Source organism: Myxine glutinosa, chromosome 9 (assembly GCF_964187855.1).
Source record: "Myxine glutinosa chromosome 9, kmMyxGlut1.1, whole genome shotgun sequence".
Lineage (NCBI taxonomy): Eukaryota > Metazoa > Chordata > Myxini > Myxiniformes > Myxinidae > Myxine > Myxine glutinosa.
Genome location: NC_136269.1, coordinates 96,945,214 through 96,973,200, shown reverse-complemented (window position 1 = coordinate 96,973,200; position 27,987 = coordinate 96,945,214). Strand labels below are relative to the sequence as shown.

General features: G+C 45.2%; 2 protein-coding genes across 5 annotated transcripts in view; one reads left to right on the top strand and one right to left on the bottom strand.

Moving 5' to 3' along the window:
* The window catches only part of LOC137435209 (thymidine kinase 2, mitochondrial), a 100,717-nt gene extending 95,831 nt beyond the window's left edge, over window positions 1–4,886 (top strand). For 3 of the 4 annotated variants that reach the window (XM_068128786.2, XM_068128789.2, XM_068128787.2), the window contains exon 10: window positions 2,615–4,886. In XM_068128786.2, the coding sequence (XP_067984887.2) occupies window positions 2,615–2,722 (108 nt within the window). In that variant the 3' untranslated portion in view covers window positions 2,723–4,886. Of the gene's footprint in view, window positions 1–42 lie in introns of all 4 variants that reach the window. The other variant, XM_068128788.2, reaches the window with a different exon arrangement.
* On the bottom strand, window positions 3,250–26,262 carry FAAP24 (FA core complex associated protein 24). Its single transcript, XM_068128790.2, has 4 exons — window positions 26,016–26,262; window positions 13,380–13,519; window positions 6,507–6,659; window positions 3,250–3,880 (listed from the first exon to the last, which is right to left on the bottom strand). Exons 1-4 carry the CDS (start codon window positions 26,128–26,130, stop codon window positions 3,623–3,625), a joined length of 666 nt encoding a protein of 221 aa, XP_067984891.1. The 5' UTR covers window positions 26,131–26,262; the 3' UTR covers window positions 3,250–3,622.
* Window positions 26,263–27,987: the final 1,725 nt, after the last annotated feature.

The following is a 27,987-nucleotide window of genomic DNA, read 5'->3' as shown; positions in this document are numbered from 1 at the left end:
GCACATCTGGATTTGGGGAGATTCTCCCATTCTTCCTTGCAGATTTGCTCAATCTCTGTCAAGTTGGATGGGGAGCGTGGGTGAACAGAAATCTTCAAATCTTTCCACAGATTCTGAATGGGATTCACGTCTGGGCTTTGGCTGGACCACTCGAGGACTTTCACGTTCTTGTTGAAGCCATTCGTGTTGCTTTGACTGCATGCTTAGGGTAATTGTCCTATTGGAACATAAATATTCAACACAGTCTATGGTCTTTTGCAGTCTGAAGCAGGTTCTCCTCAAGGATTTGCCTGTATTTTGCTCCATTCATTGTTCCCTCTATCCTTCCAAGTCTCCCAGTCCCTGCCACTGAAAAGCATCCCCATAGCATGATGCTGCCACAACCATGCTTCACGGTAGGAATGGTGTTACATGGGTGATGAGCTGTGCTTGGTTTCTGTGAGACGTAGCACTTTGCAAGCCAAAGTGTTAAATTTTCTTCTCATCAGACCACAGAATATGTTGCTCCATGCTGAGTCTTTCACGTGCATTTTTGCAAACTCCAGGCGTGCTGTCGTATGCCTATTTCTAAGGAGTGGCTTCTGTTTGGCCACTCTCCCATAAAGCCTCGATTTGTGAAGTGCTGCAGAGACTCAGCCAAAATTGTGTAGGTATCATGCTCCGGATGTCGGGTAAGAACCATCACCATGTAATAAGTTCTGCTTAGCTGAATGTCGGATAAGTTTATATCTGTCCCCATCACGAGGGGGCGGGGCATGTTAACTACTTGTACATCTTACACTTGGTGATGTATCCTTTGTCCCTTATGGCAACGCAATAGATACTAGCGCAGGAATTGCCCATTAAACTACATATAACAATAAAACCAACCGGAAGCCAGGCAACGGGCACTGGGGCTGACAATTCCGTCTGGCAGGCACACATCGCTTGGGCAGGCCGAGAGCCACGCCCAGAAGGACAGTGATTGGGCTGGAGTTGACCAACAGGAAGGCCGGGGTAAGAAAGGACTCGCTGATTGGCCAGGGCGGAGCAAGAAGGCACTCATCGATTGGTGAAAGAAGGGCGAGGAAGAAGCGGCGCGCTGACTGATGGAGAGCTGAGCAGGCAGTGGTCGCCTGCGGGCTGATTGGTGAGGTGCTGATGACGTCACAACCCGACGTTAAAAGAACTCTCGGACCGACATTTTCTCTCTTGCCTTCCTCTCTCTTGCTCCATTGTCGCTCTTTTCCCTTGTTCTTCTCCCTCGTGCTCTTGTGCTTGGACCGACCGTGTTCAGAGACGCCATCGGAGACGTGCAGAGGCTGCGGGAGGAGCCGCGGCCCGGGAAGTGCGGTTCCCCGTGCGTGTATGAGTGTACGAGCGCTGCAGCGCAAACAGGCGCAACGAGGCCGGGTTCCCGCCAACGCGCGCGCAATGCCAATCCCGTTCGCAGACCTTGACGAGACTTAACCAGTGATCAGAGCTAAGCACACACACACCCATAATTTATTTTATGCAACGTTCTTTTATCCCTTTGTCTGTGTTTAAGTCTGGTGTGGAGGATCCCATTTAGGAAATTTTTGTTTTACCATCGCGTTTTCTTGTTTTCAGCATCCGTTTTAATAAATCCTTTCGTTATTTTCTGTATGTTTCTAAACCCGGTTTTTGTTTGAGTTATTTTCTGTAGGTTGAAGACTGCCCGGCAGGATCGCTCAGGTAAGCGCTTCAGCTTCCTCCCCTTTTCCTTTTGTGTATCAAGTCCGCAATTGAACTGAATGCTTCGGAGTTAAAGCTCACTATTGGCCAATCGTGATCCCTGTGGTGTTCACCTGGGGAATCGCACGATAATACAAACGGGAAAAATTATTTACTTTGATAGCGTGGAGAGTTTGGAAAAACACAGCCTTGCCAGCAGAACCGGAAGTGCAAACGAACCTGGGTTGGAAGAAAAAACCTGGGAAAAACGTGAATGAAGCGAGCAGAACCTTGGGCTTCATGGTAGAGTTTCTGCTCTGACATGCACTGTCAACTTTGGGACCTTATATAGAAAGGTGTTTCTTTCTAAATCATGTCCAATCAATTGAGTTGGCCCCAGGTGGACTCCAATCAAGTTGTAGACATCTGCAGGATGATCAAAGGAAATTGGATGCACCTGAGCTCAATTTGGAGTCTCATAACAAAGGCGTTGAATACTTATTGACAAGACATTTCAGCTTTTCATTTTTAATTACTTTGCAAAAATTTCTAAAAAAACAACTCCACTTTGCCATTACGAGGTATTATATTTACATCAGTGACAAAAAAAAATCTCAATTTAATCATTTTAAAATGCAAACTAAACAAAATGTGAAAAAGTCAAGGGGTGTGAATATTTTCTGAAGGCACTAAGAGTGCGCAATCCAACTGAGGTCATCGCCAGCTGAAGTCGATTAGGTAATTGGTGCAATGTCACATTTCGAGCAAGTTAATTTCCAGTATTTGATCTAATCTCTTATCGTTGTGGCACAAATGGCTTGCTTCAGGAAGAGGTTCCCCCTTTCCCCACGATCACATAGATATATCTATGTGATGGTTGTAGTTGGTAATATTTCCATCTTGTTGGGATGTAATTGCAATGCTTTCATCTTGTTTGCAGGTAATCTCTGCTGATGATGAACTGGAAAAAATTCAAGAGAAGCTTGCAAGTCTACATTTGAACCTTAGGCCAAAAAATGGCCTCACATCGTTGCACAAGGACTGTTGACACTGTCATGGGACTTCGGCTGTACTTGGAGCAAAGTTATTGATCCTTCAATGAAATTTAAAAGAACCACATCCATTTCCTTTTAAAAAAATTGACCAAAGACATTTAGATAGCACAGGTTTACCCAGTGAATTCATCTCCACTGTACAAAAGATTTTCGACCAAAGGAATTGCTCGTTTCTACAAGCCCTCATGTGGTGGCATCGATAGTCTACTGGTCCGAACACTTATTCCACACTCCAAAAAAAACAAAAATTGAGTCCCATGATAACTCGTAATAGAAATGTCCTTTTATACATAATCATGAGCCTTGATGCTTGATCACTGGAAAAAAGAATGGCCAAAACTAGTTGAGGACCATAGTTCTTTCATACTGTTTCATAATTTTATTTTTCTTGGCTGTTTTATCGGTCACTGGTCTCATTTAATGCATCAATGGCTTACATTCCTTTGTGGCTCGGAAAGAAATTCCAAGCGGCTCGATCGATGACGCTATTGATACCTTTGAAAAACCAACTCTATGATAGTACAGTAAACATTAATTTTATTTCGTCTTTAAGTACCAGTATTACAAAATGCTGGATTTTTATACAGTCGACTTCAAACTTCATTTCATGAGCTTTTCAGGTTTTTTATTTATTTATTTTTTCCAAATATAATTGAGTAATGCTTGTCAGACATCTTTTAAGTCATCAAAAAAAATTACGCTTAAGGACGTGTAATAACAAAGAAATGGTAAATTTAAGCTTTGCCGCAATGACGATTCTCTTGTACGTTACCCCCATTCACTTTTTTCGTATACACCATTGTAGTCGAGAGACCATTAGGGGTTCTGAATGCAGTCTTTGTAGTGCTCAGCTAGTAGTTGCTCAGATTTCCGTTTGCAGTCCTCGGTCCATTTCACGAGTTTGTGGTTTGCGTGAAAAACCTGTGAACGTTTTTAGCCAAAGCTGGCCCGACAGCCTCTGCCAGTTCGTCCTCCGAGGCAGTGGAAAGTTTCAGGAGTGAGGGGAAGTAGTTGAGCAGCGTCAAAGCCTTCACACGACCAATCCCTGGGACCTTCAAGATGCTCTCCAAGACCTGCCCATTGACTAGCCCAGGTGGATTGTGGCGAGGCAGAAATGGGTTCCTCGTGTCCTCCTTGCAATGCTCTCCAGCCTGCACAGACCACAAATTGCTTCAAGTCACCGATTAAGAATAAGTTAACACAAAAGTTAACTGGACTGGCTCTGAACAGCAAGATCGTAGCAATAAAATGAGCCATGTCCCCATGACATGAAAGAACCTTCAATACTGTTCTACAAACAACACAAACCAAAACTGACTGAAGTACCATACTCTGTTACAGAGCGTCAGTGTTGCCGAAGCAGTTTCTTGACAAGGATTATACTGGGTGGTTTACCATGGTCTTCCCAGCAGTAGATAGGGCAGGAATTTGGAACTTGGCCATGGTGCCGGTGGTAGCACATCTGCCAAAGTAGTTACTAGGCTACAGTTCTGGTTGAGTTGCCACTTGACTCGCTAAGACATGGCAGGAAATTGTAATAAGGTCAGGGTGCCAGCCATAGCTCACCTACTCTTCACACGAAGGACACCGTGGAATCTAACTGCTACAAACTATTGCTGGGAGACAGGACACAATTTAATGTGCATCCAAGGAACGGCACCACAGAGATGAATCGCCCTGCCCGTGAAACACTAAACTGACAGTTTATAGCTGGGTCGGGATTCAAACCCAAGCGAGACACCTTAGAGGCGAGTGTGCATACCTCTCGGCCATCCTGCCAGCCCATACTTGCATATAGAGGAATTTAAATAAAAACGATGGTGAATCCCAAGGTAGACTAGCAGTACTTCTGTTTGCTATGGTGTTTACAGGTACTCGTGTATCAATGCCATAACGACATCTCAACAAGCTCAATTTCTCAATTTCACACCATGTTTATTCTGAGCATGTACATCATGTAATTGACCTTTATTACCTTTTTTTGAAATTATAGTTGTAAATACTATGGATATGATGTGGAGTCCAAATGTTTTATTGCCAAGCATTTAAAAAATAGAACCATCCCAGAGCGCCCTCTGCTGACTGTGCAAGAAAACAACAAAATGGAGAATGTATTGGACATGAAATGGCACTAATAAAGTTTTACGTTTTTGCCAATCGGTATTTTCAGACTAATGTATTCCTCGTAGGTGGTTTTATGGATTTTTAAAGAGGAAGCGACATGAAACAATGGACTTTAGAAAACCAAAGTTTGGACCTGGTTTTGGATGAACTAGAAGCATCAGACTTTTAGAGGCCTACATTCCACAATGATAACGGTAATGTCCAAACTGGTCAGGTGACATTTGCTCCAATGAGATGGCAAATATGTACGCAAGTATAGATGGTTTGGACCGAGAGGGTCAACATATTTCTGTGGTACCAACAGATGGCTCCGAAAGTGTGACAGCTCGTTATTTTTTTTCATAACTCAATTAGAATGAAGGCATAGGCAGTTATTTGAAATCGCTGACACTAATTTCATGGATCTGTTGTGGATATCCAAGCCATGCGAAAGGATGCACATTTGGCCATTTTTCTAACGTTTCCCAGTTTAAACTCCGTCACCAAATAGACGCTTTGAGTGCCCGTAAAGGGTGGCCCCAAAAAAGTGGGCCCCAGGAAAAGTTTAATCACCTTCAGTTTTCATTGAATATCTTTCATTTTTCAGGATCTCTGAACTGAGTAAAGGGAGAGTATTGTATCTGCCAAATTTCTTGAATCTGACATTCATACGTCATCTTGTGGACACCTGAAGAAAAGTAATTTTCTGCGGACAAATTCGTTCTTGCAGACAAGGAGCCTGTTCTGCGCACATTTTGCATCAAGGAAAGCACCCAGCAAGTCTCAAATTCTAAGGTTTGTGAAAATATTTAGACAGCATGGCACAGTCTTGAATATGAATTCTACCAAACAAAGGAGGCAACTCTGGCCGACCAAAATCAATCGGGAAGGTCATCCGAGAATGTTGCTGCCATCGCTGACTCGGTTGCCTGCGATCCCAAGAAATCTGGCACCGCTGTCAAGAGCTCAACATCAGCAAAGAAAGCTTGAGGAGAATTCTGAAAACTGTGCATCCAAGTCATCAATGGAGCCTGGTGTTGGCTTAGCGGTGAAGGTGCCGGCTTGGGATCCTGGGTTCGAATCCCGGTGGATCGCTGAATTAACACCAGGGGGGTTGACTCACTGACTCAGCCTGTCACCCTTCCGAGGTCGGCAAATTGAGTACCAGTTCACTCGTAATTCCCTGTGTGTCGCAAGAGGCGACTAACAGTGTTGGGGGCAGGAAGAGCATCCAGCCATAAAACATTGCTTCAAAAAGGGGACCACGGTGCCTGAAAAAGGCCAACCCCTACTCTGTGGGGAAAATGGCCTCTAAAGGTGGTTCTTCTTCAAGTCATCAATAATTTTGCTTGACGTATGGCCCTCCACATTGATCGAAATGGTAGCCATTTTGAGCACATCAAACATAGACGGCATCAGTAATTTCATTGTAAAATTGTCAAATTTCTTTATAGACAACTTGAATTGTTGGTGATATATTGATTATGACGGACTAATATGATCTGCAAATTATGTTAAGATCGATTGGATAATATTAAAGTTATTAAACTTTTCCCAGGGTCCACTTTTTGGGGGTCATGCTGTATACGCTCTGCAGATTTTAAACGACGGTTCAAAGGAAATGTTTGTGAAGATGTACTTGAGTTTAGAATTGTGCGAGGTGCTGATACCAACCAAATGTGTGATGACCAGAGCAGCCTCTGCCTGGCTCAGCACAGGCATAAGGGTGACTCCCAAGCCCAGCACTGCAAATTGCTGCACGGCCAAAAAATATTGCTCACTAATCGCCGTTCGTTCCACGAGAACCGTGCTGTGTGGGGGACACGCCTGCAAAAGAGAGAGAGAGCACAACTTGTACGATATAAGTAACATGAATATCCATCCAGTCATACCATACGTTTTGCCACCCAGTCTAAATAAAACAAAAAGGATGATATTGGTTACCCATTGTGAGTGGGAGTCTATTGCAGGTTTGAGGTACCCCCACCCTGCCCTTCTTATTTGGAAAACGAGGTAATCCATAAATTATTAGCACTGCATTTCCAAATTCGAAATCTCATGCCTTTATTCACATTCCTAATTTACTTCTTATTTACCCATAATATTGTAAGAGGGAAGAGAAGGATATTGTGATTAAAAAAACAAAACAAGGCCAGTCCATGCCTTTTAGTGTTAGTCGACAGGTAGCTTGTAGATGGACTCTGATTTGAAATCCCTGGTCCTCCCAGTTGGGGGTTTGCCATGTTTTTTGTTGGTTTGCTCTTTGTCATGTTTGTTTGAACAAGTTTGTCATGTTGCAACCTCCCAGTTGGGGGTTTGCCAATCGCCATGGCTGGCCAACCGGATGTAAAACATTTTGGCTAACAACAACGAACAAGTTCTTCAAAAGAAAAGGTGAACGGCAGGACCCAACGGGTGGAGCCTCGCCCTGCATGGTTGATGTGAGTGAACAGCCCTTCTCCCCACTCCCTTGTCATTTGGCAACTTTTCAAACGGCTTTATTGTGGGATGAGAGGAGGTTGAAATTTGATTCCTTTAATGTTGACAGTTTGACAGGAAAGGGTGGGGAGATTGTAGATGTTCTGCTCAGTAGAACAGTGCGGGGTGCTTGTTTGCACGACACCACAGGGGCAGGAAATGACGCAAGGGGGCTAGGTCAAGGGTTTACGGTTCTCTATAGTGGAGGGAAGGGCAGGAAGAATGGAGCAGGTGTGGTTTTGGACAAGGAGTTGGCACAGCAGGAGGTGCATTTGTCAAGGCGAGTTAGAGACTGATGTCTGAAAATCTGATTGTTGAGAGGGATTTGTTGAATGTCATTTCAGGATATGCACCTCAGGTGGGTTACCAGGAGTAGGAAAAGGACAAGTTTTGGAAAAGTTCAGAGGACTTTGTCACACGTTTCCCAGAGGAGGTGGAGTTGGGGGGTTGGTTATTTTGAATGGTCATGTGGGAAATGGGGGGCTAGACAGGAGTCGTATAGAGGGTGGTACGATAAGTTAAACTCAGAAAAAAGAATGCAGTATTTAAGAGGTAGGGCAAGAAGGGGTATTGGGGACATGAAGGTCATAAAGGGCAGTAGGTGGATGTAATGTTTTGGAGGAACTGCTAACCGGGAGAATATTTATTATATTATTATATCCCCCTGCCATTAGGAAGAGATAAGGCGGAGACAAGACGACGCCATTCAGCGACAGAATCATACCAAAGACATTTTTAAATGATGTGTGCTGTTTCCTTGCTTGACATTCAGCATTTAAAAGAATACGAGCACAGACAAGCCCCATATGTTGGCATCCATGGGGCAGAAGAAGAAGTTCCTCCTTAGGAAATGCCATCATTGGTACCCAGAGTGCCCCGGGAAGTGACAGCACTTCCTCCAAGCTCAGTGGCTGTTTTTGCCTCATCCAACAGTCTTGTATTACACATGTCCGTGTGTGTGTGTGTGTGTGTGTGTGTGTGTGTGTGTGTGTGTGTGTGTATATATATATGTATATTGTTACAGGCACGGGTTTCAGGATCTACTACGATGGGGATGGTGGGGGGGGGAGGGGGAAGGATGCACTGCCCATTCGCTTGGGGAGGTGGGTAAAAAGGAGGAATCTGGTGTCTAAGGTGCGTATTGAACAAGTGTGGATGGGGTGCAGGTGAGGTGCGAGGAGGAAGCTGAAAAGAGTTGCGTTTCAGTGAGGTCGCTCTTAAAAGAATGGTTGGTGGCTTTGCCTTGGCGGTGTTGCCTTCGTTGAGTTCTGGTGCATCCAAAGTAGAGGATCGAAGAGAGAAAGAGCATGTGAGAGATACATTACTTAATGTGTGAGGTGATAATTGGCCTGGCCAGTTCACTAATGAATGCACGGTGCCTGGTTCGCTCGCTTGCCCAGCGCTCCATCCTGCCAACATCATTCCACAGCTCCAGCTCCATCCTGCCTTTCACTGTATGCTGCCTTACCAAGCCAACAATCACTCTCCGTGCGTCTGGGACACTGCTTAAATAGTGGCAAGGCAGGGGCGGAGCCTTTGGCAGGGATCAAGAGTGTCTATAGGTGTGGTTACCGGGATTTACGGTGCGCCCATTTGTGCACACACGAGTTCCTGAGTGACATCACCCTCAACGCAAGTTTGCAGTTGTGGAAATTGCCTCATTACCACCCAGACGAGCCACTGCCCGGAGCTCCTCACTTAACACTGAGCTGGCGGCTTTTGGCTGCCTTCAAGGTGCGAATGTACGCTAATCAACATGACAAGCGAGCAGAGCATCATAGTTTCTAAATAAAGTTGCCTGAGTGATTAGCGCACATTTGTGCTTCGGGTTATCGAGGTCTGAACAAGTAGGTCTGAAGTGCCAACCACCAACGCATTGTGGTATCGTGGTGATTGTGGGGACAGCACGATAGCCGTAAATGTGGTATGGCAGCTTGGTTATGGCGTGCGATTCAAACTAGGTTTTGGCACGCGTATTCAAATTAGGTTGCGCTAGTGCCGTGCAGCATAGGTTATGGAGCTTGGACGTGTTTGTGTCTACTTATAATGAAATGGGGAGAAAAAAGGGAAAGGCCTAGCTAATCCCACACAATGCATATTGACCCATAAAACCCACTACACAAAAGGAATACCTCACTCCACTATCTGAACGAACGATCCGATAAACCCTGGTGTTGGGCTAGCGGCTAGGGTGCCAGCTTAGGATCCTGGGTTTGAATCCCGGTCGATCGCTGAATTAACGCCAGGGGGGTTGACTCAGCCTGTCATCCTTCCGAGGTCGGCAAATTGAGTACCAGTTCACTGGTAATTCCCCGTTTGTCGTAAAAGGCGACAAAAAGGGTTGGCGGCAGGAAGGGCATCCGGCCGTAAAACATTGCTTCAAAAAAGGGGACCAAAAAACAACAACCACGGTCCCCGAAAAAGGCCAACCCCCGCTTGCGGGGAAAATGGCCTCTAAAGGTGTTTTTTTTTTTTTTTTTTTATCAACGATTACTAATGAAATAACTAACTCGGAACCTGTATGGTAGTTGACATTGCTTGTGGGAAGTGCGGGTTCACAGAACTGGAATAATAGGTGTGTATGTGTGTGTGTTTTCCACAACGATCCTTAAATTTTTTTTTTTTTTTTTTTTTTAAAGTGGCATGTATTATTCTGCCTCGGTTGTGTTGGTTCTTTTGAAGCATTAAGTCTGCCTCTCTTCCTCTTCCCCCTTGGGGGTCCATTTCCAGGCTTGTTTTAAAAGTTTGTCATCAGGCTTTCTTAGTACATGCTCTAGATGTCCATCTTCTCCTCAAAGTGGTGGTCAGTGGTTGGGCATTCGCTTTTCCAGGACTTTTTCATTACCCCACACATGCAAAGCAAAAAGCGGGGTTAAGCAATTGGTTCGGTCCGTCGTCCATCGTCGTTAAATTGAATGTTATACAGTATTTTGAACACAAATTTGAACATGAGTTGGAAAACAAACCTGCCGTCTCTGAATTCATCACATTTTCATGCGCAGCAGTTAGATTTTTTTTTTTTTTTACTCTGCCTGAATGGCAGTCAAACAAAACTGAGAATCATTCCAAACAGGATAGCCAGGGGTTGGCTTAACAGTTAAGGTTGCTGGTTTAAGGTCTTGAGTTTGAGCCCTCATCCTGCAGTTTAAATAACACCAGGTGGATTGACTCAGCCTGTCATCCTTCTGAGGTTGGCAAAATGAGTACCAGCTTATTGGCAACCGGGGCACTACATCAGCAGAATGGCCACGCTTCCAGGTAATGATGCAACCAGCAGCCACAGACTGCGTACGAAACAACAACATTCCAAACAGGAAACTTACTGTTTTTAAGGACGTCATAAAGGACACAAACAAAAGGCATAAATAACTAATGTAACGTGTTCGGTAGGTTGGTGTAGGCATGCTGAACGCCTGAGTAAACGGCGGTAAATTGCAGAATTTATTTATTTATACAACTTTTACAATTTTATTTTATTTAAATTGAATTATACAGGGTATTACAAAAAGACCCAGACAACTTTGGTTGTTAATATATTTAGAACCACAAATGATACAACGATACCCTTTGTTTTATATGATACAGAAACTCAAAGTTTTGTGCACACCATGAATACACTTCAATGTGAGCTCCGTTTGTTGCGCACAGGACATCAAGGTGGTCCACGAGTTCTTGCCATGTTTGGCTCGGCATGTTTGCGTTCACCAGTGCACATGCAGCTGTGATCCAAGAACGACGATCCTGCAGTTTGCCACATTGGTGTTGTAGACAACATCATTGACAAACCCCCTTCAGGAAAAAAAATAAAAAAATCAAGGAGGTTTATGTCTAGTGATCGTGGGGGCCAGGCGGTTGGTTCGTCCCAGCCAATCCAGCGACCTGGAAATTTTCATTCAGGGCGACTCAAATTACTGAGGCCCAATGAAGCGAAGCACCGTCATGTTGAAAAATGTTGAGGTTGCAGATCTTCAGTCTGTGGGAAGGAAAATCCTTCCAACATGTTCTGTAATTTTTTGATGTCACTGTAGCCTCCGCAAAGAAAAACGGACCCACCAAGTAGTCATGGAGAAGGCCACACCACAAATTGACCTTTGGACTGTGATGTGTGTTCAATGACCACGTGGAGTTTTTCAGAGCCCCAGGTCCTCACATTGTGCCGGATGACCTTCCCCGATACATGAAAGCAAGCTTCGTCTGTGAACATGACCTTTTTCAGGTAATCTTCATCGTCCTCTATGCGACTGAGCATTTCCAAAGCAAACACCTTGCATTTGGGTCCGTCATTTGGTTCGAGTTCCTGCAGAATCTGCACCTTATCGGCATAAAGCTTCAGTCTTTTATGCAAAACCCTGTGTACATTGGTGGTTGGTAGTCTCAGTTCTCTGTATGTGCGTCAGATTGATTTTCTGGGATTTTTGTTGAAATGTTTCATGCACTCGTTCAGCGTCTGCTGCACTTGTGCTTGGTCGTCCGGTACTTTTCTCTTTCTGACAACAACTTCCAGTCTCATCAAACCTCTTGTACCACTATCCGATACTAGTTCGCGATGGCGGATTCCTTCCTTACCTTGTACGGAAATTACGCTGAACTTACTTGTCGGATCTCCTCTCTATGAGCTATTCAACGCATTGAGCTTTCTCCTGCGGAGTGTGGAGGAGTCATTTTTATTTTTACATAAAACCACCAGACCTGGAAATGAAAAAAACTTTGAGTTTCTGTATCATATAAAACAACGGGTATCGTTGTCGTTTGTGATCTATAACCTTATTTGTGAACGTCTGTTCGGTTGTGCCTCATGGACAGCCGAAGGAAGTGACTTAGAGAGGGAAGAGGGGGATCATGGGGGGTAACTTTTCACAATAAAATCAATGGGCGCATCAGATTTAGACTTGGGGCGTGGCTTCCTCCGACTATAAAAAGCCCACTACACACACGACTGACTATTTATTTTCCAGCCAACGCCGGGTAACTCTGCTGGTACTAAATATAGTAACAACAAAGTTGTCCACTTCTTTTTAGAACACCCTGTAGACTTGAACACTGTTGAACAAAAATCACCTCATCACTTCCAAGAACCTCCAGGTTTGCAGTACGTGGACAGTCATGTTAAATAAGGTGGTGTACAACACTGCACCAATAGCGCTAAACCTCCAGAATTTTAAAAATCTTTAAAATCATTATTTTATTTAGATTGAAGAGTATTTGAACACTGCACGGGGTAACATGTTCTATGAACTCTCTAGTTTCTGATGCAATTGAAGCACTTGATGTTTCCACTTTGTCCTTGCTGAGAGTTTGCCCTGGATCCATCTTGTCCATCCCCTGCATCCTCCCACACCCCTCATTTGCCAAGTCTCTCTCTATTTTGTCCTTCAATCCTGAGATTGGAGGTTCCCCCTCTTTCTACTTTTTCTTTTGTTCTGTTTCGTCCTGATCCGAGGAGGGGAGTGTCGTTGAAGCTGAAAGGAAAGGTGTATGCTGCATATGTGAGAAGTGTTATGATTTATGGGAGCGAGACATGGGTAATGAACGTAGAGCAGCAACGAAGGTTGGAAAGGGTGGAAATGCGAATGGTTCAATGGATGTGCGGAGTATCGTTGAGAGAGAGGAAGACAAATGATGAATTGCGAAAAATGATGGGAATAGATCCTGTGATTGATGCTGTGAAGAGGAACAGGTTGAGATGGTTTGGTCATGTGTTTAGGAAGGATGAAAGTGACTGGTTGAGAAGAGTGATGGAAATGAATGTAGAAGGAAGTAGAGGACGGGGAAGACCGAGAAAGACTTGGATAAAGATGGTCGAAGAAGAAATGCGGGCAAGGGGGTTAACAAGGAGAGATGCAGAAAATATGGCAAGATGGAGAAGATTGTCATGGGGACCGCAAGGCTAACCCCCGCTCTTGCAGGGAAAATGGCCTTAAAATGCCTGTTGTTGTTGTTGTTGTTGTTGTTGTCCTGATCCGTTCAGTGTTCTAGCTCTTCCACGAGCCTTGACCTTGTATAAAGAAACACCCAAACATATACAGATTATACCACAAGGTATAACCAGTAAAGATGAAGACCAAGTACCTTCCTAAATCGAACCAGCTTGCGTTTATAAGCCGAACCAGCCACAAGATCGGTTTCAGAGATGTAAAGGATGCAAGATCGGTTTGAGAGTTGGAAGTCCACCAAACCAAGCTGTTCCTCAAACAGAAGCCGCAATTTTCCTGCAGGGCATACCACACCATGGCATTGTTGAGACTTCAAACAAGAAAATAAAACTTGGGTTGTGTGGCCAAGTGCTTTCAGCACAGAAGACTATTAGGATTTTTCCATGCCCTGAGCACACATAACATTGGGATCCCACAACTCCCGCCCCCTACACCCTTTTAAAATCATGAATGTATCAAAATGCATTATTAAATAAATCCAACTGATATTTTGATTTTGTTGTCCATACCTGGTCAGTTCCTCCACCACATAACAAATACCTTCTTATATCTTTAGAAATGGGTATTTGTGGGTGTTGGGGGTATGGGAGGAGATGCTGCATTTGATGTCGTGTAACTGTCTCTTCATGTATTCCTTGAACTTCCATTTTATAATTTACCATCACATGTAACCTAATGTGAAAATAATTAAATACAAGCATACAAACTTCATGGGAATGCAAGTCTTGCCGTCTAAAACTTAAATTATCGGATTGTTCTGAGCTTGGAGGGCGGAAAAAGCATTACAACGTCATCAACGTCGATTTATTGCACGTGTTCTGACTGGACTGCGATCAGAGACCAAACATCCAGACTCCTTCGATGCTTAGTTGGTCTCAGTTCATTTTCAGTTCGTATACGACAAAGTCGACATGAGTTGTTGAAGCCATAACCATGTCCTTCAGTCAGTCCTTCCTTCAATTGTTTCATTACCATTTTTTCCCCTCCTCCTCCAAGGGACTCTCCAATCGTTTGGAAACTCGACATTGATGATTCATGACGTCAATGCGTAAAAACTAATGGAAGCCTTTTTGAATCTCCATCGAGGTTTTGAGATAATTAGTTAATTAACTCAAAACGTAATCCTTGTTTAGTCTGTATGACATTATGAATCATATCACGAAGAATCTGTCATCTCACGAGATTTTTCGTTGTTTAAGTTTAAACCTCTTAATTGTGGTTCGTATGCAGCTTGAGTCTGCTTGGCTGCATCATTTCCTGGGGATGTGCCGCCCCCCATTTTCCAGTCAGCCGGTACTCATTTTGCTGACTTCAGAAGGATGGCAGGCTGGCTCAACCCACCCAAAGTTAATTCAACAGCATGACAGGGGCTCAAGATCTCAAGCCAGCCACCTTAACCATTAAGCCAACACACCAGCCTTAAAGCTCTTAATTATCCTCACCAGAAGAGAGGATGATGCATTTGGGTGAGTTTGCTTGCTTGATTGTCCACACACAATGTGAGTAGGTGTATTAATTACACACTATTGAAAAACCTTAGCACCCTTCAGAACCCTAAGACCCCATTTACCACCTAATGCAGCCCAAATACGATCGCCCTCCATCAGGAGATGAGCGTCTGTCCCACTTGGGACTATTCATTTCCATCCTCAACATCCTCTAGAGTCTAGAACATACATTCTCCTTCACAGTTCGTAACTAGAACGGCACTCGGTAGAGCGCATACCTCCGCTGGGCTGAACAATTTACGTGTTGTATCCCACTGATGGGTCTGATCTGCATCCGGATATTAACCAAAAAGATTGTTCACCTACCCACCGTATCCACCAAATGTCCTCATAATCCGTCCACAACTTTTAGAATTATCATGCTATATATCATTTTGGCCCCATCTCTCAATGGTGAAGAATCACTCAAAAATTTTTTAAATCCTCGTATCCAGATCTGGATCTTCAACAAAATCAAATCCATTAATCCTTTTCACACACCCGACCTGTCCACCAAATTTCATCCAAATCCATCCACAACTTTTAGAAATATCGTGCTATATATCATTTTGGCCCCATCTCTCAATGGTGAAGAATCACTTTAAAAATCTAAAAATCCTCGTATCCAGATCTGGACCTTCAACAAAATCTAATTAATTCATCCTTTTCACACACCTAGCCTGTCCACTAAATTTCGTCCAAATTTGTCCACAACCTTTTGAGATATCCTGCTCACAGACAAACCAAACACAGAGAGGGATTGAGCATGAAAGAGCGGGGAAGGAGAGGGAGAGAAAAAAAAGACGTGAAAACACCTTTGGTGGCAGAAGTAACAAGTAGTGTCAGAAATATTCCAAGAGAAATGTACACATTAGGAAATGTTGACCAAAGGCAAATGTTTTTACTTCTAGCGTGCAACAATTTGGTTGCAGATTTGTCCAGCTCATAGTCAGCCTGGTGTTGGTTTAGCGGCTAGGGTGCCAGCTTAGGATCCTAGGATCCTGGGTTTGAATCCCGGTCGATTGCTGAATTAACGCCAGGGGGGTTGACTCAGCCTGTTCATCCTTCCGAGGTCGGCTAATTGAGCACCAGTTCACTGGTAATTCCCTGTGTCGTAAAAGGCGACAAACAGGGTTGGCGGCGGGAAGGGCATCCGGCCGTAAAACATTGCTTCAAAAAGGGGACCAACAAAAACAACAACCACGGTGCCCGAAAAACGCCAACCCCCGCTTTGCGGGGGGAAATGGCCTCTAAAGGTGTTTTTTTTATTTTATATAGTCCAGCTCATAGGATTTGTCCAGCTCATAGGATTTGTCCAGCTCATACAAGTTCATCAGAAAAAAAAATCTCTATAAAGTCATTGGGGAGAAACTGCAGCAAGTTCAGTGGTGTGCTTGGGCATGTCAGCGATGCCCATCAAGTGTGTTCTAACAGTACTCCAAAACAGTCATTCCGCATGCTATAAACAACCAGTCCGTGATGAAGACTTGCTAAAAACTGGTCAATTACAACATGAAATTTCTCCATGATAAACGTTTGGCTTCTCCTAAGGTCCCACGCTCTTCTAATTAATCCGCAAACCGCTTTCCTTTTCGGGTATGACTCATTTGATACTTTGATACTTCTTTGTATACATATTACTTCTTTATAATAACCACTTTGATACTTCTGTGAAACAGTCTTGCATGCATTTTTGGGCAGCATTCACAAAGTTCTGGAATTGATCTCTCAGAGAAGCCACAAATGATTCAAGAGATCTCGGTAACTGAACTGTATATTCAGGCCAAAGTTATTTTTCTTCAAACTGCAACAGCAGAGCCGGAGGGCAAGACAGAGCGAGGCGGACATACCATGAGTGTGGGGAGGAATGGGGGGGCATGAGAGGGTGCATGGGGACAAGACGGAATCAGAAGGAATCTCTCAGGAAGGAAAACTGGAAATTTGGGTGGAGTGGGGTTTTGGTGGGAGGGGAGAGTTAACGACGGTAGAAAAGATAATGTAGAAAAGATCATGGTTTCGGGGTGGGGACAATCTGAGAAGTTGGTGATTCATACCAATTGACCACGTTTTCCTCCCATCTCTTGCCAAATTGTATCGTACTTCTGACAGAGCCTTTGTAGAATTTGCTTAACTGCTCCATATTGTGTGTCGGACAGATTTTCCGGTGTCAAGAATGATTGGCCACCCATCATTATGGAAAACCTGTTTCCAGCGATATGTGGATGCTGAGGAGAAAGCACATAATCGACTGCAGAAACCAGAAAAATGAGCAGCATTTGAACAGCTGTTGTTAACACTGTTAACTCCCACTAGATTTAACGAAATAGAAACGCCTGTTCCCTATGGGAATGGATTTAGATGCACCTGATCATCCCTGACATGTCGCTGGAATTGTCATGCGATTGAACACAGCGATTAGAGATGTCCAAACCGAAATTGTTTATTATTCCAGGTACACAGTCAGCAAGTCTTGGTCCTGTACGATTCTCCAATGGCTCAAATCCAACAAATCATTACATCATTTGCCCTTTTGAATTAACAAATCTTAGCATGAAAGTCAGCTGACCAACACGTCGTAAATCTAGCGTTGAATCCACAATCACTGAAAAAGATTTGGCTTGTTGCAGTTCTGCAGTTATTGTTTCGTTTCACCGGCATCGCTCAGTCCCGGCTCACCGTGATCTGCAGCTTCTTCCTCATGGTTTGCTGAACCAGTGTCTTCATCTTCAGCAACCGTTTCTTGTTTCTGTCTCCTTGAATTACCGATTAATTTCTGGTATCTTTTGAAGCAGAGAAATCCCTTTCATTGCCTCTTAGCGCTCCTGCTTGGGTAACGGTGACACCGACCCATATCGATTACTGAATGTTTTGTAAACCAATAATGCCTGCCAGTTCTTTTTTACCGTCTGAATTCTGACGCACGTGTCGTGTTCAAATTTTGTATCGGTCCAATCACGGCGTGTCATTAGAAGTGTGCGTCATGTGACTGTGCGTGTGTGGCTGTCACAGTAGAGTGTATACAAATAGTATGATGCCTGCCTACGACAATATAAAAAGTTTTGGTGTTGTTTCAAACACTTGAAAATTGTATTCAGTCATTAATAAGTTGACCAAATCTATCTAAGTTTTTCCCACCATTGAAGTAGCATATTGTTTTTTTCCCCCAGGCCCAGTTGGTCCGTGTATTAAACTGCTTCTGCTAAGGCAGGAAATACATTTGACCGAGGAACATTTTCAATAGAAAACTTGAAAGCGAGTACAACTTCAGAGACTATTCATTTCCCTTGTTTTTCCCGATTGCCCATTACAAGTTCACCTGTTGCAGTTCAAGATTTCCATTCAAAATGCACTCGAAACACCTCCCGGCCCCCAGCTGCCGATGCCTCCGCTTTCCCCACATTATTCCATCCTACCACCATTTGTGCTGAATTTTTGATTTCATCGATTCTTATGAGATTTGCTGGTGAGCTATAATCATGCTGAAAATTTGACAGGGGAATGGAGAGGAGGAGTTAATTGCAGTTCATTAGCATAACATTTGTACTTTTGAAAGTTTGCCAGTAAGTCATTCCTCCTTGATAGTGGAGCGCACTGCCTTTATTTCCTCTCAATTTACCACCCCCAGATATAATGAAGAAGAACCAGTCTTGCTGGTGAAAGCTAATGTCAATCTGTATCAGCAGCCAAGTAGAACAATGGTTGATGAAAGAAACAGTTCCCTGCTTGCCTTCCCTCTCCCCTTCACTGTTCCTTTCCACCCCTCTCCACTTCCTCATCCTCCTCCTCTTCCTTTAGATCCCCCATAACATGTCCTTATAATATGTAGATGGACCATAAAAGGTTACAGTAAATAGAACATATGCAGCTTAATGATTAAATATTGTAACCACGTGAAGATCTCTGGAATGATGTTTTTTTTTATGAGCAGATGACGATTACCTTTACTCAATAAAAAATAGAATACTTCAACAAAGGAATATTCATCACGTGGTTAAAAAAGCAAATAAAATATAAAACAAGAGCGAAATTGATGGCATGCCATCGACAATTCCCACGTTTCTCATCCAAAGCAAAGTTGAAAGATGGCAAGAAGTTCCACCATGAATGAACCAACATCAAATTTTGAGTTGAAAAAATTTCCCCCAAATTTTTGACCCCCGTCACCCCTCCTGGAGCATGAACCAGGGGTCAAATCCAAAAAACACACGTTAAATATTTCATGCGTCCCCCAATGTTGATCGCATATACAAAGTTTTATTTAAAAATGTTTTAAAATGTGCCAGAAATTGCATTTTTTGGCATTTGACCTTTTGATCCCACCCCAGCGGTCGGGGCCAAAAATGATACAGCTCTTGCACCTTCGTGCCATGTGGTGATCATAACTACCCGGTTTGGTGAATTTCTGTCCAATCGTTTCGGAAAAGATAGTATGACGGACAGACACCGACACAGATTACAATATCCCCCCATTTTAAAAAAAAAGTATGGGGATAAATAACAAATGGACACGTACGCCACTGGTTTCCACAAAACTAGTTTAAGATTTTTGCTCGAGGTGTTTTTTTGAGGATCCATCTCTATAAACTTCCAGTTATATTGTTTTCAAGGATTTTTCCAAGCTGTTATCCTAATTTTACCTTCTCCATCTCAAACTAAGATTAAGCATCATTTGTGGAGATCATGAAAGAGGAACAACAACATACAGGGCTGAAATTATGAAATTTAAGAGTTAGCCGGGTATAGAATCGCTAATCACAACATGATCACCCATTCAAAGTTAGTCGCCAATTGCCGAAGAGCGATTATGTAATGCGCAATCAAAACCTAATCACAAGCGTTTAAATAACAAAGAAACTTTTACACGTTGGCGAGGGTACATTTAAGAGTACGTTTAAGACCTTGAAGCAAGAATAATAGGCAAAAGTTGTCGAGTTAGAACTGCAGTTGTGCTCTCATATACTTCCTGGCACGTTAAGTTAACTTTAGGATAACTATAAGGGGGTGGAAGGAGAGGCAAAGCGTCAACAAATCTGCATACATAATAAATAGACAGCGGCTAATTAATTTTACACCGTGTATACAACCCAAACATAAAACATGAGAGATGTTTCAATAACCATCATCGATCATTTCAATCCAGATTACCCCGAGTGGCACACATGTGGGAAGCATAGGTCGGATACAGAGATTGCACACATTCACAGGTTGTCTTTTCCATGATCAATGGTTGGAGGGATGTGTGGATGGATGAGAGGGAGGAGGGATGGACGGATATCTCGATGGAATCGTTTTGTTTGATGCTGAATCTAGTGCCAGATGACCTGGATCGACCGAGGATGAGGAACGATGGGCTGAATCCCCTCCAACCCATGTCCGCAGCATTTTGATTCTCTGCAAGTGCCTCATTTCAATTGGATGTTGGAGATACGGGCGGGCGGTGTTTCACAGGCTAATTAGATGTTTAAACATGCACAACTAAATGGATGTTTATCTTCCTTCCTTCATAGATTGCTGTTTAGACAAGCGAATAGCTGGCGCATACAACAATCTTTTTGTCCGCGATTAAGGGTTAGACGTGTGTTAGCAAGACGCCCGCTAAACGCCTTTTGTAAATTTGGCTCTTGGATGTTTTCACACCATACCTTGCAGTTTATTTCACGAAATCACGAAATCGGGAGAATGAAACAGTGGTGGAGAGGGAGGGCAGCACGAAAGAGTGGTGGAGATGGAGGGCAGCACGAAAGAGTGGTGGAGATGGAGGGCAGCACGAAAGAGTGGTGGAGAGGAGGAGCAGCACGAAAGAGTGGTGGAGAGGAGGAGCAGCACGAAAGAGTGGTGGAGAGGAGGAGCAGCACGAAAGAGTGGTGGAGAGGAGGAGCAGCACGAAAGAGTGGTGGAGAGGAGGAGCAGCACGAAAGAGTGGTGGAGAGGGGAGGGGCAGCATGAAAGAGTGGTGGAGATGGAGGGCAGCATGAAAGAGTGGTGGAGATGGAGGGCAGCACGAAAGAGTGGTGGAGAGGAGGAGCAGCACGAAAGAGTGGTGGAGAGGAGGAGCAGCACGAAAGAGTGGTGGAGATGGAGGGCAGCACGAAAGAGTGGTGGAGAGGGGAGGGGCAGCATGAAAGAGTGGTGGAGAGGAGGAGCAGCACGAAAGAGTGGTGGAGATGGAGGGCAGCACGAAAGAGTGGTGGAGAGGGGAGGGGCAGCACGAAAGAGTGGTGGAGAGGGGAGGGGCAGCACGAAAGAGTGGTGGAGAGGAGGAGCAGCACGAAAGAGTGGTGGAGAGGAGGAGCAGCACGAAAGAGTGGTGGAGAGGGGAGGGGCAGCATGAAAGAGTGGTGGAGATGGAGGGCAGCATGAAAGAGTGGTGGAGATGGAGGGCAGCACGAAAGAGTGGTGGAGAGGAGGAGCAGCACGAAAGAGTGGTGGAGAGGAGGAGCAGCACGAAAGAGTGGTGGAGAGGAGGAGCAGCACGAAAGAGTGGTGGAGATGGAGGGCAGCATGAAAGAGTGGTGGAGATGGAGGGCAGCACGAAAGAGTGGTGGAGATGGAGGGCAGCATGAAAGAGTGGTGGAGATGGAGGGCAGCATGAAAGAGTGGTGGAGATGGAGGGCAGCACGAAAGAGTGGTGGAGAGGAGCAGCACGAAAGAGTGGTGGAGAGGAGGAGCAGCACGAAAGAGTGGTGGGGGTGGAGGAGCAGCACGAAAGAGTGGTGAGGGTGGAGGAGCAGCACGAAAGAGTGGTGGGGGTGGACGCGACAGGGTGAATGAATGGGGCCGTTGGTTCAATTTTATAATTGAGTCTTTTCTTCGTGTCCAACAACAGACTCGTGTAACTTCCACGGCACAAGCTGTTAGTGTTAAATTGCCCGAAGGTTATTACATTGAATGTGCGTTTCAAGAGTTACATATAAAACATAACTCGCTGTTTATACCGAAACGAAACAATAATATCGCGGAAATATTTATGTCTGTGTTGGCAAAGCGACCCAAGTCCCAAGTGGAGACTCTCACGCCAGAGCCTCCGTTGGGTGCCCGCGGATCCCGCAACCGCTGGGGGCCTCCCACATCAGCTAAAGCATCTTGATAGTCCAGTTGTGCGACATAGACGTTTCCAATAACACTAGCCATGCATATCTACCGGCTCCCAATCGCTTCACTGACGGGTTTAATATTAGACTTCATATTGCACTTCACAACCACATGGTATACTTCACATGGCAACCACAACCACATGACTGGACAACCCTCCCATCCACTTTCTCAACAATCCTCTCCAAGAAGTTCTGTCACTCAAGCTTTTGGGTCTCACTATCTGCCATGATCTTTCCTGGGAAAACCACATTTCCAATCTGGCCTCCAAAGCCAGTCGCCGACTGGGCATCCTCCGTCGTGCGAAGTCCTTCCTTGGTTTGGAACCATTTGGGGTTTCGAAGAAGAAGATCTTTAAAGTTTTCGCTTAAATCCAAGCTAGTTGCCATAGTGATTGCAAAATCAAAATTTGGAAAAAAGATGGCATCAATTCCCATTGGCCCTAACATTCCTGGAAAGTTTCAACTTGATCGTTGATCGGAGCAAAAGTGCCGACGCTGCAGCTTCCACAAAATTTGGCGGAAAGAATAATAATAGGTCCTACAACAAAGGGAGACCAAGTCTCTTATAGGACTCGGTCCCCAAATGAGCGATTATACTTGGAAAAAAAAAAAAATCAGTCTGTTTAAACAACGATACAGGTTTGTATTTTAAAATTTCGTCAATCTTTCTGAATTTGATGAAGAAGATGTTTAATGTGTGGTAACAGGAATCATTTATGATTTTAGAATAAAGCGTGACAGACACAGAAGGACCACATAAACAACAACAACAACAACAACTCTGCCATGAAAGGTCCGGTTTTCGTCTGTTTTACTATTTTTCATCCTCGTTGAGATTTACAGATAGATTATTTATTTTTTTATTTTTTTTGCATGCAAGATCGAGGCTCGTGTAAGAGCTAACATTGATCACAAAAAGACAAACTGACACATAAAACATATGATAAAGGTAGCAGGAGACAAGATGGAGAGCAGGGACATCAGGAGATCTGTGGGAGGGAGAGGGCTTGGGGAGTCGAGGCATGGGAAGGGGGTGGGGGTGGGAGAGGTAAAAACCACATGGACACTGCTAGGACTTCCAGGAAAGAAGTCGGAATTTCAAAAAAGTGGATCTGGTGTGAATTAACGGGGGTAGAAAAGATCAAGGTTCTGGATGGGGGGCAGATAAGAGATGGTGGTGAACAGCTGTTTTAAAGACCTGGAGGGAGGAGTGGGATTGAAGACAGTGAGGGAGTTTGTTCCAGAGGCGGGAGAAAAGAGGAATGAAGCAGTGAAGGTGAGCAGAGAGTCTTGATTTTGGCAGTTTCACCATAAGAGGGTTGCTGGCAGATCTTGTGTGACCTGTAGGAATATTTGGGGGACAGAGCACAGACAGGGCTGGGGGGGATAGGCCGGATAAGAGTCGGTAGAAGACAGTAAGACCACCAACCTGCCTACAATGAGCTTCATCGCGGGAGATTCCAATGATTCTGAAAGCTTTGGATTCAACAGCGTGAAGCCGAGCTAGGTGTGAGGCAGGAGCACCGGCCCATAGGGGAGAACAGTATTCCATTGAGCTGCGGATGAAAGCTTTTCTATGTGGTGAGGAGGTCAGAAGTGCCCAGAAAGGACTTCGCACGACGGAGGATGCCCAGTCAGCGACTGGCTTTGGAGGCCAGCTTGGAAATGTGGTTTTCCCAAGAAAGATCATGGCAGATAGTGAGACCCAAAAGCTTGAGCGACAGAACTTCTTGGAGAGGATTGTTGAGAAAGTAGATGGGAGGGTTGTCCAGTCGGTCTTTTCGGAGAGACATAGTAAGAGTGTGAGATTTCTCAGGATTGAAAGACATGTCTTTTTTTGTTTGTTTTTTGTTTTTGTATACAAGATCGAGGCTCGTGTAAGAGCTAACATCCATCACAAAAAAACCAAAGACAAACGGACACACAAAACATACAATAAATGGAGCGGGAGACAAGATGGGGAGAGAGAGGGAAGCACACAAGTACAACAGCAGAGAACAGGGACAACGGAAGATCTGTGGGAGGGAGAGGTCTTGGAGGGAGGAGGCATGGTGAGGGTGGGGGGGGGGGGGGGGAAGGTATAAAACACATGGGCACTGCTAGAACTTCCAGGAGAGAAAGAAGTCGGGATTTCAAAAAAAAGTGTATCTGGGGTGAATCAACGGGGGTAGAAAAGATCAAGGTTTTGGATGGGGGAAGATAAGAGATGGTGGTAAACAGCTGTTTTAAAGACCTGGAGGGAGGAGTGGGATTGAAGAGAGTGAGGGAGTTTGTTGCAGACCTTTCACTTTCCAGACCAGAGTGAGAGGACTGGGACTTGCAAAAATGACAATTGAAAATGGGGTCTGGGACTGGGTGTATTTTTTTTTTAATGTTTTTAAAATGAATTTTAATGTTTGTTTTTTTTATGTTTTAAATGGGTTTTTTTTAATGTTCCACTTGTTTGCCCAGTCTGTGATTTTGTCCAGGTCTGCAGAGAGTGAGGAGGCTGCAGACTGCCGATCTGAGGGATGAGGAATGGAGCGGCAGAGAGTAGAGTCATCAGCAAAGAGATAGAGAGGATTTTCCAGAGAGTCAGAGAGATCATTGATGAAGACCAGAAAAAGTACAGGGCCCAGAACACTACCTTGGGGAACTCCAGCCTGAACAGGAAGAGGAGATGAGTTCAAACATTGCATAATTGGGTCCGGGCTGCCGTTGTCAAGGACGTTTTTGCACACTTGCCCAATCAGAATGGGACGTCTTGGTCCCCGGGGCATCACTGCTCGCAGTTTTGATTTCTTCTTGTTTCCATACTTTTTTCCAGTAACATCCCTACATCCTTTTTCTTTTTTACATGTTTTTATTACTTGTTTTTATTACTTGTTAAAAAGTTTTCCAACGACCTCAAATTAAATCGAATGAAATTTACTGTGAATTATTTACTCGATTTTACGTCATTTCCTCCATCTTGCGGAAGTACCTTTTGGACGTCAGTCAGCGTTATCTTTCTTCACATACTTGGTATTCGGCCCACATGAGTTATCCTGGCAAATAATGAATTTGGACTTAGTTCGTTGTTGGCCACATATCACACTCTGGTTGACCCACACTACTGTCCTATCGAGTTTGGTTACAATCTGTCCGGGCATAGCCGAGATATGACAATACATGACCCACGATGGTATGGAAAGACAGATAGTGATACACGCAGAGACAGAGACAGACAGAGCTGGTCATTCTAAAACTTCAGTAATCCCTCCGGAACCGAGATATGAATGCATTCTTCGCCTGAAGATGTCTCCATATTATTAGCCCACCAGTAGAAAGGGCCCCCCCAAATGAGGTTTGCAGGGGGCCACCCACATACCCAGCGGAGGTGCTGCTCTCACCACCACCCACATACCCAGCGAAGGTGCTGCTCTCACCACCACCCACATACCCAGCGGGGGCTCTGCTCTCACCACCACCCACATACCCAGCGGGGGCTCTGCTCTCACCACCACCCACATACCCAGCGGGGGCTCTGCTCTCACCACCACCCACATACCCAGCGGGGGCTCTGGCCTCTGCTCTCACCACCACCCACATACCCAGCGGAGGCTCTGCTCTCACCACCACCCACATACCCAGCGGAGGTACTGCTCTCACCACCACCCACATACCCAGCGGAGGTACTGCTCTCACCACCACCCACATACCCAGCGAGCGGGGGCTCTGCTCTCACCACCACCCACATACCCAGCGGAGGTGCTGCTCTCACCACCACCCACATACCCAGCGGAGGCTCTGCTCTCACCACCACCCACATACCCAGCGGGGGCTCTGCTCTCACCACCACCCACATACCCAGCGGGGGCTCTGCTCTCACCACCACCCACATACCCAGCGGGGGCTCTGCTCTCACCACCACCCACATACCCAGCGGCGGCTCTGCTCTCACCACCACCCACATACCCAGCGAAGGCTCTGCTCTCACCACCACCCACATACCCAGCGAAGGCTCTGCTCTCACCACCACCCACATACCCAGCGAAGGCTCTGCTCTCACCACCACCCACATACCCAGCGGAGGCTCTGCTCTCACCACCACCCACATACCCAGCGGAGGCTCTGCTCTCACCACCACCCACATACCCAGCGAAGGCTCTGCTCTCACCACCACCCACATACCCAGCGGAGGCTCTGCTCTCACCACCACCACCCTCGTACCTTGCAGCGCTTGCACGATCACCGATCCGCGCCATTTCTCGTTCGTCCGGACATGCCCCGGGGGCACTGCCGCTCCAGGCTGCGCATTCGGGCTCTTCTGCTGCATGCTCTTCATTTTGTCTATTCTATCACCTCGTTACAAACCAGAACCACTCTTCCCTTCCGCCATACATAGATCCGCTCAAAGAGCCCGCACATTATTACTTTAATACTTTTCCCATGTCACGTGGTACCTATGTCGTCACTCGATTCCGATGCCTCTTCCTTTTGTTTTCTGCCGAGTCCTGCAAAACATTGTCTTCGCGAAATATTGGAATTAACAAACACAGAAAATATTTCACATAACGTACGATTTTAAATCCATTTTGTTCTTCAAGAGAGAAATTCGGTAAATGGCCAAAGATGCAGCCATTTTTGATCCAAATGTCTGACTTCAGAGTGTGCCCGACAGGCTCACGGAGGTATATTTTTATATACCTCCGTGGACAGGCTGTTTTGGACCATCCTGCAGCCATTTGTGATCCAATGTCTGACTTGAGTGTGCCCGACAGGCTGTTTTGGACCATCGTGCAGCCATTTGTGATCCAATGTCTGACTTCAGAGTGTGCCAGACAGGCTGTTTTGGACCATCCTGCAGCCATTTGTGATCCAATGTCTGACTTGAGTGTGCCCGACAGGCTGTTTTGGACCATCGTGCAGCCATTTTTGATCCAAATGTCTGAAAATGTAATCTCAATTTCACTGGGGAGGAAAACAGTTACACAGTATATGATGGATGAATTCAACTCATCTGCTGCCATTAGTTGGACGTTCAAGATCCCTAATGTCTTTCGCGAAGAATAACTTACAGGAGGATAGTTATCGCCTTCGCCGTCAACCTTAAAATTTTATGCCTCCACCGACGACGTCACCGCAGGCATAATGTTTGTCGTTTGTCCGTCCGTCCGGCTGTCCGTGTGTCCGTCCGTGCATCTGTCCATTCGTCATTACCGGTTTTCATTACTGCGATAACTTGAGATTGGCTGTATTTTTTTTATTTTTTTTGTATGCTGAATCGAGGCTCGTGAAAGAGCTGACATTTATTTCACAAACAAATCAACCAGACAAACAAAATATATAAAAAGAGGGAGCGGAAGACAAGATGGGGAGAGAAGGGGAAGCACACAAGCACAACATTTGAGAGCAGGGAGAAGTGTGGGAGGGAGAGGGCTTGGGGGGAGGAGGCGTGGCAGGGGGGTGGGGGGGAGGGAGATGTATAAAACACAAGGGGACCAAAGACTTCCAGGACAGAAGTTGGTATTTCCAAAAAAAAGAAGTGTAGGATTTTGGATGAAATTAGCAGGGGTAGAAAAGATCAAGGTTTTGGATGGGGGAAGATAAGAGATGGTGGTGAACAGCTGTTTTAAAGACATGGAGGGTGGAGTGGGATTGAAGAGAGTGAGGGAGTTTGTTCCAGAGGCGGGAGAAAAGAGGAATGAAGGAGTGAAGGTGAGCAGAGAGTCTTGATTTTGGCAGTTTAACCATAAGAGGGTTGCAGGCAGATCTTGTGCGACCTGTAGGAATATTTGGGGAACAGAGCCCAGAGAGAGCTGGGGGGGCAAGGCCAGAGAGGAGTCCGTAGAAGACGGAAAGACCACCAACCTGCCTGCGGTGAGTGAGTGAAAGGCCCTTGGAGTTAGCTTCATCGCGGGAGATTCCAATGATTCTGAACGCTTTGGTTTCAACAGCATGAAGACGAGCTAGGTGTGAGGCAGGAGCACCAGACCAGAGCGGAGAGCGGTATTCCATAGAGCTGCGGATGAAAGCCTTGTAAGTGGTGAGGAGCTCAGGTGTACCAAGGAAGGACTTCGCACAACGGAGGATGCCCAGTCGGCGACTGGCTTTGGAGGCCAGATTTGAAATGTGGTTTTCCCAGGAAAGATCATGGCAGATAGTGAGACCCAAAAGCTTGAGTGACAGAACTTCTTGGAGA

What these genes read in the sequence shown, in the direction of transcription:
- FAAP24 (XM_068128790.2), bottom strand. Translation starts at nt 26,130, where the DNA reads ATGAAGAGCATGCAGCAGAAGAGCCCGAATGCGCAGCCTGGAGCGGCA. An exon ending in GATCGTGCAAGCGCTGCAAG is followed by an intron (nt 13,520 to 26,015) that starts GTACGAGGGTGG and finishes TATGCCCTGCAG; the next exon opens with GAAAATTGCGGCTTCTGTTT. An exon ending in CTCTGGTCATCACACATTTG is followed by an intron (nt 3,881 to 6,506) that starts GTTGGTATCAGC and finishes TGGTCTGTGCAG; the next exon opens with GCTGGAGAGCATTGCAAGGA.